This window comes from Stegostoma tigrinum, chromosome 2 (assembly GCF_030684315.1).
Source record: "Stegostoma tigrinum isolate sSteTig4 chromosome 2, sSteTig4.hap1, whole genome shotgun sequence".
Taxonomy (NCBI): domain Eukaryota; kingdom Metazoa; phylum Chordata; class Chondrichthyes; order Orectolobiformes; family Stegostomatidae; genus Stegostoma; species Stegostoma tigrinum.
In genome coordinates, this window is record NC_081355.1 from 149,719,290 (window position 1) to 149,732,840 (window position 13,551).

At 42.6% G+C, this 13,551-nt stretch overlaps 1 protein-coding gene across 3 annotated transcripts in view; it reads right to left on the minus strand.

Moving 5' to 3' along the window:
* Positions 1-4,663: 4,663 nt before the first annotated feature.
* Positions 4,664-13,551, minus strand: part of xylb (xylulokinase homolog (H. influenzae)) — a 280,173-nt gene continuing 271,285 nt past the window's right edge. For all 3 annotated transcript variants that reach the window (XR_009442990.1, XM_059640104.1, XM_059640100.1), the window contains one exon: positions 4,664-8,533. Coding sequence is in view for 2 of the 3 variants with exons in the window: in XM_059640104.1 (XP_059496087.1) it covers positions 8,471-8,533 (63 nt within the window). In the remaining variant the exon portion in view is untranslated. The remainder of the gene's footprint in view (positions 8,534-13,551) is intronic.

The window sequence follows — 13,551 nt, forward strand, 5'->3', positions numbered from 1 at the left end:
CAGAGGAGATCATAAAAGCAGATACAGTAGCAACCTTTATGACGCATCTTGACAGATACATGAATAGTCAGGGAATTCCGGGATATGGAATGCATCGAAGCAAAACGTTTTTAATTTTGAAATGTCTCCTGTGTTGGTGTGCTGAAGGGCCTGTTCCTGTGCTATCCTGTCCTTTGCTCTCAGACAGCTTTCTTTAGAGTAACAGAAAGTGAGGCTTACCACCATAAGGAGTAGTTGAGGTGAACGACATCAATGGACTCAAGGGGAAGCATGACGTGAAAGGAATGTGATGTGCTGATCAAGTTAGGCAACGAGTGATGGGACATGGCATGGAATAGTGATTTGGAGCAGTTGCACTAAAGGGCCTTTCTCTTTGCTGTAAGTCCTACACAGTCTAAAAGGGGACATTGGGTCTCCATTTGTCTAACTTGAGCATTCACAAACATAGTGACCAAGGTCACAATTTTGTGCTGGAGACTAAAGGAGATTTCCAGTTCTCCAGTATCTGATTGGTATCCGACGAATTGAGTTTTAATAATACTGTGTGCACATCCTTCTTCAAAGATGATGCATGCTCCTCAAAATAATTTCAAGTGGCTGTCTTGCATGAGTGATTTCAACTTTTCAAAAATACTTGATGAGCTCAGCTCACTGACCTATTTATTTATCGACAGTGATGGGGTAGAGGTAAACATTTAACATATTCTCTAGCCTTTCTTATTTTCTGGTGGTCACCTCAGTGGCATCTATCCCTGTTCCCTGGAGATCTAACATGACAAGAATAAAGTTAGTGCGATGTTTTGGAGTTGGATGCTGTATTTGGAAGTGGAATCTCACGGAATATACCAAAGGCTGAAGCACATTGATTCTGTTAGATTCTATTCTGAGCCTCTGCAGTTTCTGTGTTAATATTTGTCAATTTTCTTTAGTTATCCCTACATTGCCTCTTGCTGGAGACTGCACAATAATCATATTTCACCAAACCTGAAATGGGTATTTATGACTGACAATGGGAAGCTGGAATTTATAGCAAGCTTTACTATAGATAAGTATTAATCAAAATGAACATCACTGTAAAGTTTAAGGCTAAGTCCACCCTGCCCATTACTGTAGATAAGCTTAAAGGTCACATACATTTATAGGTCAGAGTGATATGCTGCACAAGTATTTGAAAGGATTAAGTCATCCATGAGCTACAGTAGCTTTAAGTTATTTTGACAAGTATCCTAAGCTTTAAGGAGAAAAGTAGCTTCATTATTTTTAAATGAATATAAATATACCTCGTGTGGCTATGAGGTTGAGAGTTCTGAGGTAACTAGCTCACCTCCTGACTCCCTAAAGCCTCTCCACATCAACAAGGTATAAGTTAGAACTATAACAGAATACTCTCTTATCAGAGATAGTAGGAACTGCCGATGCTGCAGAATCTGAGATAACATGGTGCGAGATAATAAAATGTGAGGCTGGATGAACACAGCAGGCCAAGCAGCATCTCAGGAGCACAAATGCTGACGTTTCGGGCCTAGACCCTTCATCAGAGAGGGGGATGGGGAGAGGGAGCTGGAATAAATAGGGAGAGAGGGGGAGGCGGACCGAAGATGGAGAGTAAAGAAGATAGGTGGAGAGAGTATAGGTGGGGAGGTAGGGAGGGGATAGGTCAGTCCAGGGAAGACGGACAGGTCAAGGAGGTGGGATGAGGTTAGTAGGTAGCTGGGGGTGCGGCTTGGTGTGGGAGGAAGGGATGGGTGAGAGGAAGAACCGGTTAGGGAGGCAGAGACAGGTTGGACTGGTTTTGGGATGCAGTGGGTGGGGGGGAAGAGCTGGGCTGGTTGTGTGGTGCAGTGGGGGGAGGGGACGAACTAGGCTGGTTTAGGGATGCAGTAGGGGAAGGGGAGACATTCCACTCCCGCACATCCCAGATGTCCAAGTTCTTTAAGGACCGCAACTTTCCCCCCACAGTGATCTAGAACGCCCTTGACCGCGTCTCCCGTATTTCCCACAACACATCCCTCACACCCCGCCCCCGCCACAACCACCCTAAGAGGATCCCCCTTGTTCTCACACACCACCCTACCAACCTCCGGATACCACGCATCATCTTCCGACACTTCCGCCATTTACAATCCAACCCCACCACCCAAGACATTTTTCCATCCCCTCCCCTGTCTGCTTTCCGGAGAGACCATTCTCTCCGTGACTCCCTTGTTCGCTCCACACTGCCCTCCAACCCTACCACACCCACCACACCCGGCACCTTCCCCTGCAACCGCAGGAAATGCTACACTTGTCCCCACACCTCCTCCCTCACCCCTATCCCAGGCCCCAAGATGACATTCCACATTAAGCAGAGGTTCACCTGCACATCTGCCAATGTGGTATCCTGCATCCATTGTACCCGGTGCGGCTTCCTCTACATTGGGGAAACCAAGCGGAGGCTTGGAGACCGCTTTGCAGAACACCTCCGCTCAGTTCGCAACAAACAACTGCACCTCCCAGTCGCAAACCATTTCCACTCCCCCTCCCATTCTCTAGATGACATGTCCATCATGGGCCTCCTGCACTGCCACAATGATGCCACCCGAAGGTTGCAGGAACAGCAACTCATATCCGCCTGGGAACCCTGCAGCCATATGGCATCAATGTGGACTTCACCAGTTTCAAAATCTCCCCTTCCCCTACTGCATCCCTAAACCAGCCTAGTTCGTCCCCTCCCCCCACTGCACCACACAACCAGCCCAGCTCTTCCCCATCACCCACTGCATCCCAAAACCAGTCCAACCTGTCTCTGCCTCCCTAACCGGTTCTTCCTCTCACCCATCCCTTCCTCCCACACCAAGCCGCACCCCCATCTACCTACTAACCTCATCCCACCTCCTTGACCTGTCCGTCTTCCCTGGACTGACCTATCCCCTCCCTACCTCCCCACCTATACTCTCTCCACCTATCTTCTTTACTCTCCATCTTCGGTCCGCCTCCCCCTCTCTCCCTATTTATTCCAGCTCCCTCTCCCCATCCCCCTCTCTGATGAAGGGTCTAGGCCCGAAACGTCAGCTTTTGTGCTCCTGAGATGCTGCTTGGCCTGCTGTGTTCATCCAGCCTCACATTTTATTATCTTGGAATTCTCCAGCATCTGCAGTTCCCATTATCTCTGATAACATGGTGCGAAGCTGGATGAACACTGCAGGCCAAGCAGCATCAAAGGAGCAGGAAAGTGTGACGTTTTGGGTCGGGACCCTTCTTCAGAAAAATCTTATCAGTCTAGTGAACCTACTCTGGGCTGCCTCCAATACCAGTCTATCTTTCCTTAGATAAGGGGCCTAAAACTGTTCAGTATTCTAGCTGTGGTCTAACTAGTGCCTTGTATAGTTTTTACAAAACCTCCCTACTTTTATGCTCCATTCCTTCTAAAATAAAGGCCAATATTCCATTTGCCTTCCCTATTACTGGCTGAACTTGGATGTCAGCTTTTTGTGGTTCACAGACAAGCATTGCCAAATCCTTCAGCTTTAGCTTTCTGTAGTCTTGCTCCATTTAAACAATAAAAACCAAAAGATGCTGTAAATCAGGAACGAAAACAAAGTTGCTGGAAAATCTCAGCAGGTCTGGCAGCATCTGTGGAGGAGAAAGCAGAGTTAATGTTTCGGGTCCGGTGACCCTTCCTCAGAACAGTTCTGAGAAAGGGTCACTGGACCCAAAACATTAACTCTGTTTTCTCATCTGCTGATGCTGCCAGACCTGCTGAGCTTTTCCAGCAACTTTGTTTTTGTTCTATTTAAACAATATTCTGCTCCTCTATTCTTTCTGCCTAAATGTATAACGTCACATTTTTCCACATTATATTCAACCTGTCAAGCTTTTTGCACACTCATAAAACCTGTCTGTATCCCACTACAGTTTGTTTCATTCTTACCACTTGCCTTCTTACCTATTTTTGTGTCATGCAAAATTGGTAATAGTATATGTCCTATTTTCATTCAAATCATGAATATAGATTATAAATAACTGTGGCCCCAGCACCAATCTCTTCACCACTTGTTGCTTGTCACCATCCTGAAAATGACTCCTTATCCCAACTCTCCGTCTTCTACCAGTTAGCTAAACCTTTATTCATGCTAATATGCTATCTCCAGCACCATATTACGTAGCCTAGTGAGTGGTACTTATTGAAACATCTTCTGAAAACCCAAATATGTTACATCCACTGCTTTTATCAATCCTCCTTGTTAGCTCCTCAACGAGTTGTAATATTTTGTCAGGCATGATTTCCCCTTCATGAAGACATACTGACTGTGCTTGATCAAATATATTTCTAATGAAAGTCATCAAATGTGAAACATTACCCTGTCTCACCACAGATGCTGTCAGACCTGCTGAGCATTTCCAACATTTTTTCTGTTTTTATTTCACATCTCTAGCATTTGCAGTTTTTGAAAGAGCAATGCTATTTTGTAAAGTTTCTCTTAAAATTTAAAACACCCAAAAATTTGATCAAAGTAGAGACTCTGCCTTCCAATTTCAGACTCAGTCTCTCTTCTTCTAAATAAAATATGGCATATTCTGATTCACGTTGATAGTTATAATTTACTTTATTGTTAAATTAGTGGAAAACAGAATAATTATAGTGTAACATATAACTGTTAAGAAGTTATTTAGTAAACATGTATTTATTTATAAATGTGATATAATTTGTTTCATATTCCTGTAACAAATTATTACAGCTTTATCCACAACCTGCAAAACACATCAATCTAGAGCTTGTATCTACCATGATCAGTAGTTGCCAGAGTCCCAGAGGACCACAGGGCTGCTCTCTCATCACAGAAGGACTGCTGGTGAGTTTAACCTGAGGTCACCATGCATCAGGCGAGGTTGAGAAGGTAAAGCTTTCATAGTAAACTCAGCTGGTAGAGGAATTGACTCCACATTGTTGGCATCACTCTGCATCACAAACCACCACGCTTCTTCTTCCTTCTTCTGAAATCATAACAGCTTGCAACCCTAATTCAATGGCAACAAGACCATATTGATTTTAATGAGCCAGCCAATAAGTTCACTTCAGCTCCTATTGTTGATTATGCATTCTAGATTGGTAAAGATTCCCTAACAACTGCTACAGAAGGAGATCATAACTCTTTACAGTGTAATAAGGGCTTAACCCTCTCTTGGCCAATGCAATGATTTGGCAAATGTGTGGTGAAATCTTTACTTCTTTCAACATGTAAATGTCTACAGAGATGCTATGACTAGTGATGTAGGGCATTCTCTTGAAATCTGTGGCTTCTGCACAAACCAGTTGTTCCCAGGTGTGGTTGCACTAATAGGCATTCCCCTCAGAATATAGTATGACAAGGACAATGAACAGAGATCATGTAGGACAAGGAATGCTGTTCGGGAGAGGAAGGAAGAAAGGGGAAATAAAGGAAAAAGGAGGAAGTGAAAGTGGGAAGATTACCAGCCCACTTTTGCCCAGTCATTCCGTGAAGAACTAATTTGAATGTGACAGCAAAAGTTGCAAACCACCCTCTTCATTTACCAGCAATATCACACCTAAGCTTCCTCCAACCATTGACTATCAAACTTCATCTTGGACATAATGCAAAAATAAACACAATCGCAAATGTACATTCCAAATCAATGTGTATCTGGAGGATTTCCTTCCCCTCAATGGATGGAGGATATCTCTCCCTTTCTTCCACCAAGGTCCCCAGTGGAGCATCCCAAAACCTGAGAGGACACTTTCTCTCTGGTTGAGCCCTTCCGAACTGTTTCCTAAGTCAGATTCACTTCCTGCATGAGATCCAACATTCGGTCCAGCTAACATGCAAGCTTCGTGCTGATATACATGGAAAAGGGGTCTAGATTAGTTTAGGATATCTGGTTAGTATGCACAGATTGGACTGAAGGGTCTGTTTTTGTGCTCTATAACTCTATATCCAGCTGTATTGTAGTAGAAGTAAATCTATCATCTCTTTGATCATAAATGCAATCATTTGTGTATTTAAAGAAACCTATTCTGCTTCTGTAACAAACAACTTAATAACTCTTAAAAACTCTTTTTTCTATAAAATTCACATCCACTGGAATATTCCTCCCAAGTTTAACAAGATTTCTAAACACTTCTTTCAAGTTCCTGCAGGGAACATTTACCAGATGATGAGCTTCTCCAAGGCAGAAGTTACAGTCTGACTTTTGACAAGTGACTCCTTTGCACATTTAGTATTCAATCTCTCACTCATCATTTTTAACTTTTCTCTTCCTCCTTATTGCCTCATCACTGCATTAATCAACGCCATGAACTCATGTCAAGTCTCTCTGTATTTGTTCCCCAGGATCTCAAGGCTAGAACTCTTGATCTTTTTCAAACAATCCTGCATGGCCTGTTCCCAATCCTACTTTTACAGCATTAGAGTCATAGAGACAATCAGCATGGAAACAGATCCTCCGGTCCTGCTCATACTGGTTTCTGCTTTTCAGGATTTTAACATTCTGCCATTCAACTCAGTTTCGTATAGTAGGACTACCATCTTGGGCAGGGGTGAGGGGTTGGTTGGGAAATGTCTTCAGCCAGACCTGGTAGTACTTTATATCTGGACTCCATGTCAGCCTAATTCATTTGGAAACCTGTGTATTTCTCTTGGCTTTCTGGCTAATAACCCTAACAAGGGGTCCAGACCAAGGGCCTTCCCTGAAACGTTAAAATCAGAAACTATATTTTAAAAAACTTTGACTGGTTGCTCTTAATTTCTAAGGGGCCAAGGTCATGGAGAATTTTGGCACCCAATCCCTTGTGGTGGGCAGGTTCCCCTGAATTTTCAAACAACATGGTATTGGAGACTGGAAAATTAAGATTTATGTTAATATTGAACTGCCTTGTGCATGGAGCAAAAATTCTGGCACTCTACTGCTGTGTCCCTGGAGTCACACCATTCTGAATAGAACTCACTTGCTCCCCGGTCCAATGCATAGTGGAACCATATAAAGATTCCTATGACACAAGCTAATCACTTCAACAGTGGAGGGAGAGGAGAATGGGTCTCTGCTTCTTCCTCGGAAGTATGGGAACTCCAAAATGAGCAGACCAAGAAAATATGAGAAAACACGAGGCACTACGAGGTAAAAATATGCCATTTGCAGAAATTGACTTTATTTCTTCTGAATCATAGAATCCCTACAGAGTGGAAGCAAGCCATTCAGCCCATCGATTCCACACCAACCACTGGAACAGCATCCCACTCAGACCCAGCCCCCTACCCCAACAATGCATTTCCCATTGGCCAATCCATCTAACCAACACATCTCTGGGCACTACGGGGCAATTTAGCATGGCCACTTACCCACATGTCTTTGGACAGTGGGAGGAAACCGGAGCACCCGGAGGAAACGCTCGCAGACACAGGGAGAATGTGCAAACTCCACACAGACAGTCACCCGAGGGTGGAATCAAACACAGATCCCCGGCGCTGTGAGGCAGCAGTGCTAACCACGGCGCCACCGTGCCGCCCTTCTGATCTAAAAATGTTTGAGTTGAATTCTTTATGAACTATAATGAATCAGCATTCTGTCAATCAATTTGCTACAGCTTAATAACCTATATCTGGGTACAGGGAACCTGATTTTGAAGTTCGCAGATGATACGAAACTTGATAATATAGTAACTAGTGAGCAGTGCAACTGCAGATTTCAGGGAAGTGAACTGACTGGTGAAATAGGCTATGGGACTTCGTGTTTTAACTGCCAGATACTGTACAAGAAACATGGAGAGGATGTATAATCTTAATGATACTATTTTGAGGGAGGTGTGGGAACAAAGGAACCTGGAGATGCATATTAACAAATCAAAGTGTTGATATCTGTGGTTCAAAAATTTCTAGGGTTCTAGGTTTTGCCATTAGGAGCACTGAATATAAAAATGAGTAAGTCATTCCAAATCTAAACAAATTTTTATATTCGGCTTCAGTTGGAGAAATATGTACAATTCTGCACCACCACATCAAGGCAGGATTTATAAGTCCTGTAGATGAGAAAGGTTTAGCAGGATGGTATCAGGCAGGAGACAGGGTTCTATCAAGAGAACGGACAAATTTCTACTATTCTCCTTTTGAGCAGAAAAGATAAAGGGAGACGTAATTTTTTAAAATCAAAATTACACCAAGTTTTGATAAAGAAAAACAAAACTCAAGAATTCTCAAACAATTAAAGTGGCAGCCAAAGATCCTAGAATTAAGGTAAATGCATTGAAGGGAAGAACTAGAAGAAATGCCTTTATGCAGAAGACTATTAAGATCTAGAACACAGTACCTAAAAGTGTGGTGAATCAAATGTCACAGAAATTTTTAAAAGGCAAATGGATTTGCACTTAACAAAGAATAATTTCCATTATGTTGTATGGGACTAAAATAGCTATCGCAAAGAGGCAGTACAGGTATCAGGGGCAGAAAATTCTGGCATTCATATTGATGTTTTTCGTTGATCAGCAGCCATTCCGCACCAACTTTTCTAGTTCCAAATATCGTGCCAGCATTGGTCCATATACCTAGAAGAGAAGCAACCGAAGACATTAAAAAGGAAAAAAAAAACTGTATGTACGAAGCTGTACATGTTTCATGTTGCTTCCCCTGTCCATTGTAACATAAAAAAGATAGCAGCACTACTTTAAATAAAAACTGGGGAAACTCAGCAGGTCTGACAATATCTGTGGAGAGGGAAGCTGAGTTCATGTTTTAAGTCCAGTATGATGCTTCTTTGATATGATTTTAGTTTACTAGCACTATTTGTTTGGTACCAGATGACAAAGGTTTCACTCAATGAAGCTTAAGTTCATATGAAATTGGAATACAATCAGTACTCTGTGCAGAGTTTGTGATGCAGAGTGATATCAAAACACAGGTTGAATTCCATTACCAGCTGAGGTCATAGAGTAGAGTCATAGAGTAATACAGCATGGAAACAGGCCCTTCAGCCCAAGCTGGTCCATGGTGCCCACTCAGCCAGTTCCAATTGCCCATATTTGGTCCATATCCCTCTTAACCTTTCTAATCCAATAATGTATCCAAATGCTTTTTAAATGAGCTATTGCACCCGCCTCAACCACTTTCTCTGGCAGCCTGTTCCATATATGCACCACCCTCTGTGTGAAGAAGTTGCCCCTCACGTCCTTCTTAAATCTTCTCCCTCTCACCTTAAATCTATGTTCTCTAGTTTTCAATTCCCCATCCCGGGCAAAAAGACTATATGTTTTCATGCTTTCTATACCTCTTATGTTTTTGTATCCTTCAATAAGGTCAGCCCTCATTCTCCTACATTCCAAGGAATAAAGTCCTATTCTGGCCAACCTCTCCCTATAACTCAGGCCTATGAGTCCTGGCAACATCCTTGTAAATTTGCACACTTTCCAGTTTAACTATGTCTTTCTTATAACGTCCCACCTTCTCACCTTACCCCTCACCTGAGGCACGGAGACCCTCTGGTTAAACTCATCACCAGTCATCTCTTTCTGAGGAAGTCAGCCCTATGGCTCTCTGACACTATGACGAATTTACTGCTGTTATCAAAACAATCTACAGACTTTTACTCAACAAGAAAATATTGCTTGTGGGCATTCAGGTATATTTAGGTTTTACATTGGTTTAGACATAAGACACAGAATAGAATTAGGCAATTTGGCCCATCAAGTCTGCTCCACCATTCAATTTTGGGTGACATCTTCTTCTCCACATTGATCCCCTTACTTATCAAGAACCAATCGCTGTCGTAAATACACTTAATGACTTGGCCTGCACAGCCGTCTGCGGTAATGAGTTCCACAGATTAACCACCCTCTGGCTGAAGAAATTCCTCCTCATGTCAGTTCTGAAGGGTTGTCCCTTCACTCTGACGCTGTGCCTGCAGGTCCTAGTCTCTCTTACTAATGGAAGCATCTTCTGCATATCCACTCTATCCAGGCCTCTCAGTATTCTGTAAGTTTCAATCAGATTCCCCCTAATGCTTCTAAACTCCATCGGATACAGAGACCAGAGTCCTCAATAGTTCCTCATATGATTTATAGTTTATGCATACTTATCATATTTTTCTGAGTGAGCCTCAACATTTCATTTATGCACAGATGTATTTGAGTAACTGTGCATGAGGATCACAGAAGGTGCCTGCTTTGGTGAGCATGTTCTGAGGGTGTGGCCTTTATTTTGATTATGGAATAAAAATGGCAGAGCTGCCTCAACAAATTCCCTAGAGGACTATGCATTACCACTGCCAACTCACTTGAAATCCACCAACAGTTTATTACGTAAATTATCACATGTGCAGGTAGCAGTATTTACTGTAGCTTTAGCAAGGGAAGTCAATTAAAAGCTGCTACCAGCTGGATTTTGATTCAGTGACTGAATTCACAGTGATTAAAATATACTAATAAGTTCATTTAAGAAGAGGTGTGACAATAGCTTTTTGCTGTTGACAATTATATCTGGGATTATGTGAAGGAGCTGTGTTGCTTTCCTGTTGCTTTTGTGCTATGTAACACCAAACAAGTGGATCCTGCGGTCTTTATTTCTTTCCTGCTGGCAGCATGAGACCGGTTTGCACAGGACACATATAGAATCCAACACTGGCATGAGATTAAATGCAATAAAGATTCCCCTACCCTCTTGCAATACAAGGTCAGAAACCACATAGCACCAGATTACAGTCCAACAGGTTTATTTGAAAACACAAGCTTTTGGAGCCTCAGTCCTTCTTCCAGTGTTAGTGAGAGAGTTAACCTCAGACACAGAATTTATAAGCAAGATATCAAATGGAGAGATCCAGTCCTCTAATGAATGTTAAACAAAAGTAGTAACTCATTGGATGTGATTTTCTCATTCACTGGAATAGGGTGAATCTGTTCAGCTCTTTAAGCTTGTTCCATTATTCAAACTGATCGTGGCTGAGCTGAACACTCACCTATCTTTGTTCAATATTAATTAATAAGTTTACTGAACAAAAAAAAATCAGCCTTGTTTGAAACTTTCAATTGATCCAGAACTTGCAGCCTTCTGGAAAGGAGAGTTTCAGATTATGGCTAGCAAAAGTGCGAAAACGTGTTCCTTGATTTAAATCAAAAAGAGCAAAACTCTAACTTACAGTCGTGCATCTTTTCTAGATTTCTCAGAGCACGAAATTTTTATGTTAAAACAGCTTTTTTCTCAAATAGCAACATATAGTCAGGTACAGGGAGGTAAAAAATAGATGTTTTAAAAATTCATAGCAAATAGGGGATTCAATCCCATTTATTGCCCCTAGTGTTATTCCAGTCAAATCTATCACAAGAAATTTAGAATTGTGTACAGTACTTTACCAGCTTAGTGTATGGCTTCAACAGTGGTGTGAGGCTTTGATATTTTGCTTATAAATTCTGTGTCTGATACTAACTCTCTCGTTAACACCGGAAGAAGAACTGAGGCTTCAAAAGGTTGCGTTTTCAAATAAACCCGTTGGACTATAACCTGGTTTTATGTGGTTTCCGACCTTGTATCGCAAGAGGGTAGGGGAATCTGACACTGCACTCGCTCAGAAAACTTCCAGTTTTCACTTTAAAAAATAAGCTGTGATTGGTTTTTGAATGTTATTAACAGGACTTTTATCCTTTATGATTGGCAGATTTTTAATCCAAGAAGAGAAAATCAAACTGATATTTGAATTGTTGACAGACCAACCAGTGTTCTTAACATAATGACAGTAACGCTATGTGCGTGCAACCACGGTATTTATTGAACTCAAAGTCTTTCAGCTATTCTCACAGCCTTTATTTCTTAATAAGTAGATTATTACATGGCAACTTATTAAAAGCTTTTGGAAAATTCAGCAACATGACATCAAGAAAGTCATCTTCTTTCACCAGCTTATTCATTGCCTCAAAAAATCCAACTCGTTTCGTAAGATGTGATCCCTTGTTCCAGAAGAGAGACTCTAAAACCACTACCCTATCCATAAGACCACAAGACATAGGAGTGGAAGCAAGGCCATTTGGCCCATCAAGTCCACTCCGCCATTTAAATCATGGCTAATGGGCATTTCAACTCCACTTCCCTGCACTCTCCCCGTAGCCCTTGATTCCTTGTGAGATCAAGAATTTGACGATCTCTGCCTTGAAGGCATCCAACGTCCCGGTCTCCACTGCACTCCGTGGCAATGAATTCCACAAACCCACCACTCTCCGGCTGAAGAAATATCGTCTCATTTCAGTTTTAAATTTACCCCCTCTAATTTTAAGGCTGTGCCCACGGGTCCTAGTCTCCCCGCCTAACGGAAACAACTTCCTAGCATCCACCCCTTCTTAATCATACATTATCTTGTAAGTTTCTATTAGATCTCCCCTCAACCTTCTAAACTCGAACGAGCACAATCCCAGGATCCTTAGCCATTCATTGTACGTTAAACCTACCATTCCAGGGATTATCGTGTGAATTTCTGCTGGACACGCTCCATGGCTAGTATGTCCTTCCTGAGGTGTGGGGCCAAAATTGGACACAATATTCTAAATGGGGCCTAACTAGAGCTTTATAAAGCCTGAGAAGCACATCGCTGCTTTTATATTCCAACCCTCTTGAGATAAATGGCAACATAACATTCGCTTTCTTAATCACGGACTCTACCTGCAAGTTAACTTTTAGAGAATCCTGGGCCAACAGTCCCAGATCCAAGTGCAACAAAATCATAAATTGCTGGAAAAGCTCAGTAGGTCTGGCAGACTCTATGTAGAAACATCATAGTTGACATATTGGGTCCAGTGACCCTTCCACAGAACTGATGGTAGCTAGGAAAAAGTTAGCTTTTATGCAAAAGATAGGGTCGTGGGTGGGGGGGGGGGGTGTGGGGGAGGCTATGGAGTAAATGACAGGTGGAAATAGAGCCCAAAGGAAGAGAAGAACAGTTGGACTGACAAAGGAGTGGATAATGGTCAGTCTGGGAGAAGATTAGCTGATAATGGAGGCTATTAGTGGCTAATAATGGGTTAATAGCAGACCATATGATAACCAGGTTGGGTCAAGAATATGGAAGAAGGTGCCAAAAGCCCTAAAATTTTTGAACTCCTTTGTCTGTTCAACTGTTCTTCTCCCTCTTTGGGCTCTATCTCCATCTATTTTTTATTCCTTACCCCAGTCTCCCAACCTATTTTCAACATAAAAAAACAACTTTTTCCTAGCCAAGATAATAAAGTGTGAGGCTGGATGAACACAGCAGGCCCAGCAGCATCTCAGGAGCACAAAAGCTGACGTTTCGGGCCTGGACCCTTCATCAGAGAGGGGGATGGGGTGAGGGTTCTGGAATAAATAGGGAGAGAGGGGGAGGCGGACCAAAGATGGAGAGAAAAGAAGATAGGTGGAGAGGAGAGTATAGGTGGGGAGGTAGGGAGGGGATAGGTCAGTCCAGGGAAGACGGACAGGTCAAGGAGGTGGGATGAGGTTAGTAGGTAGATGGGGGTGCGGCTTGGGGTGGGAGGAAGGGATGGATGAGAGGAAGAACCGGTTAGGGAAGCAGAGACAGGTTGGACTGGTTTTGGGATGCAGTGGGTGGAGG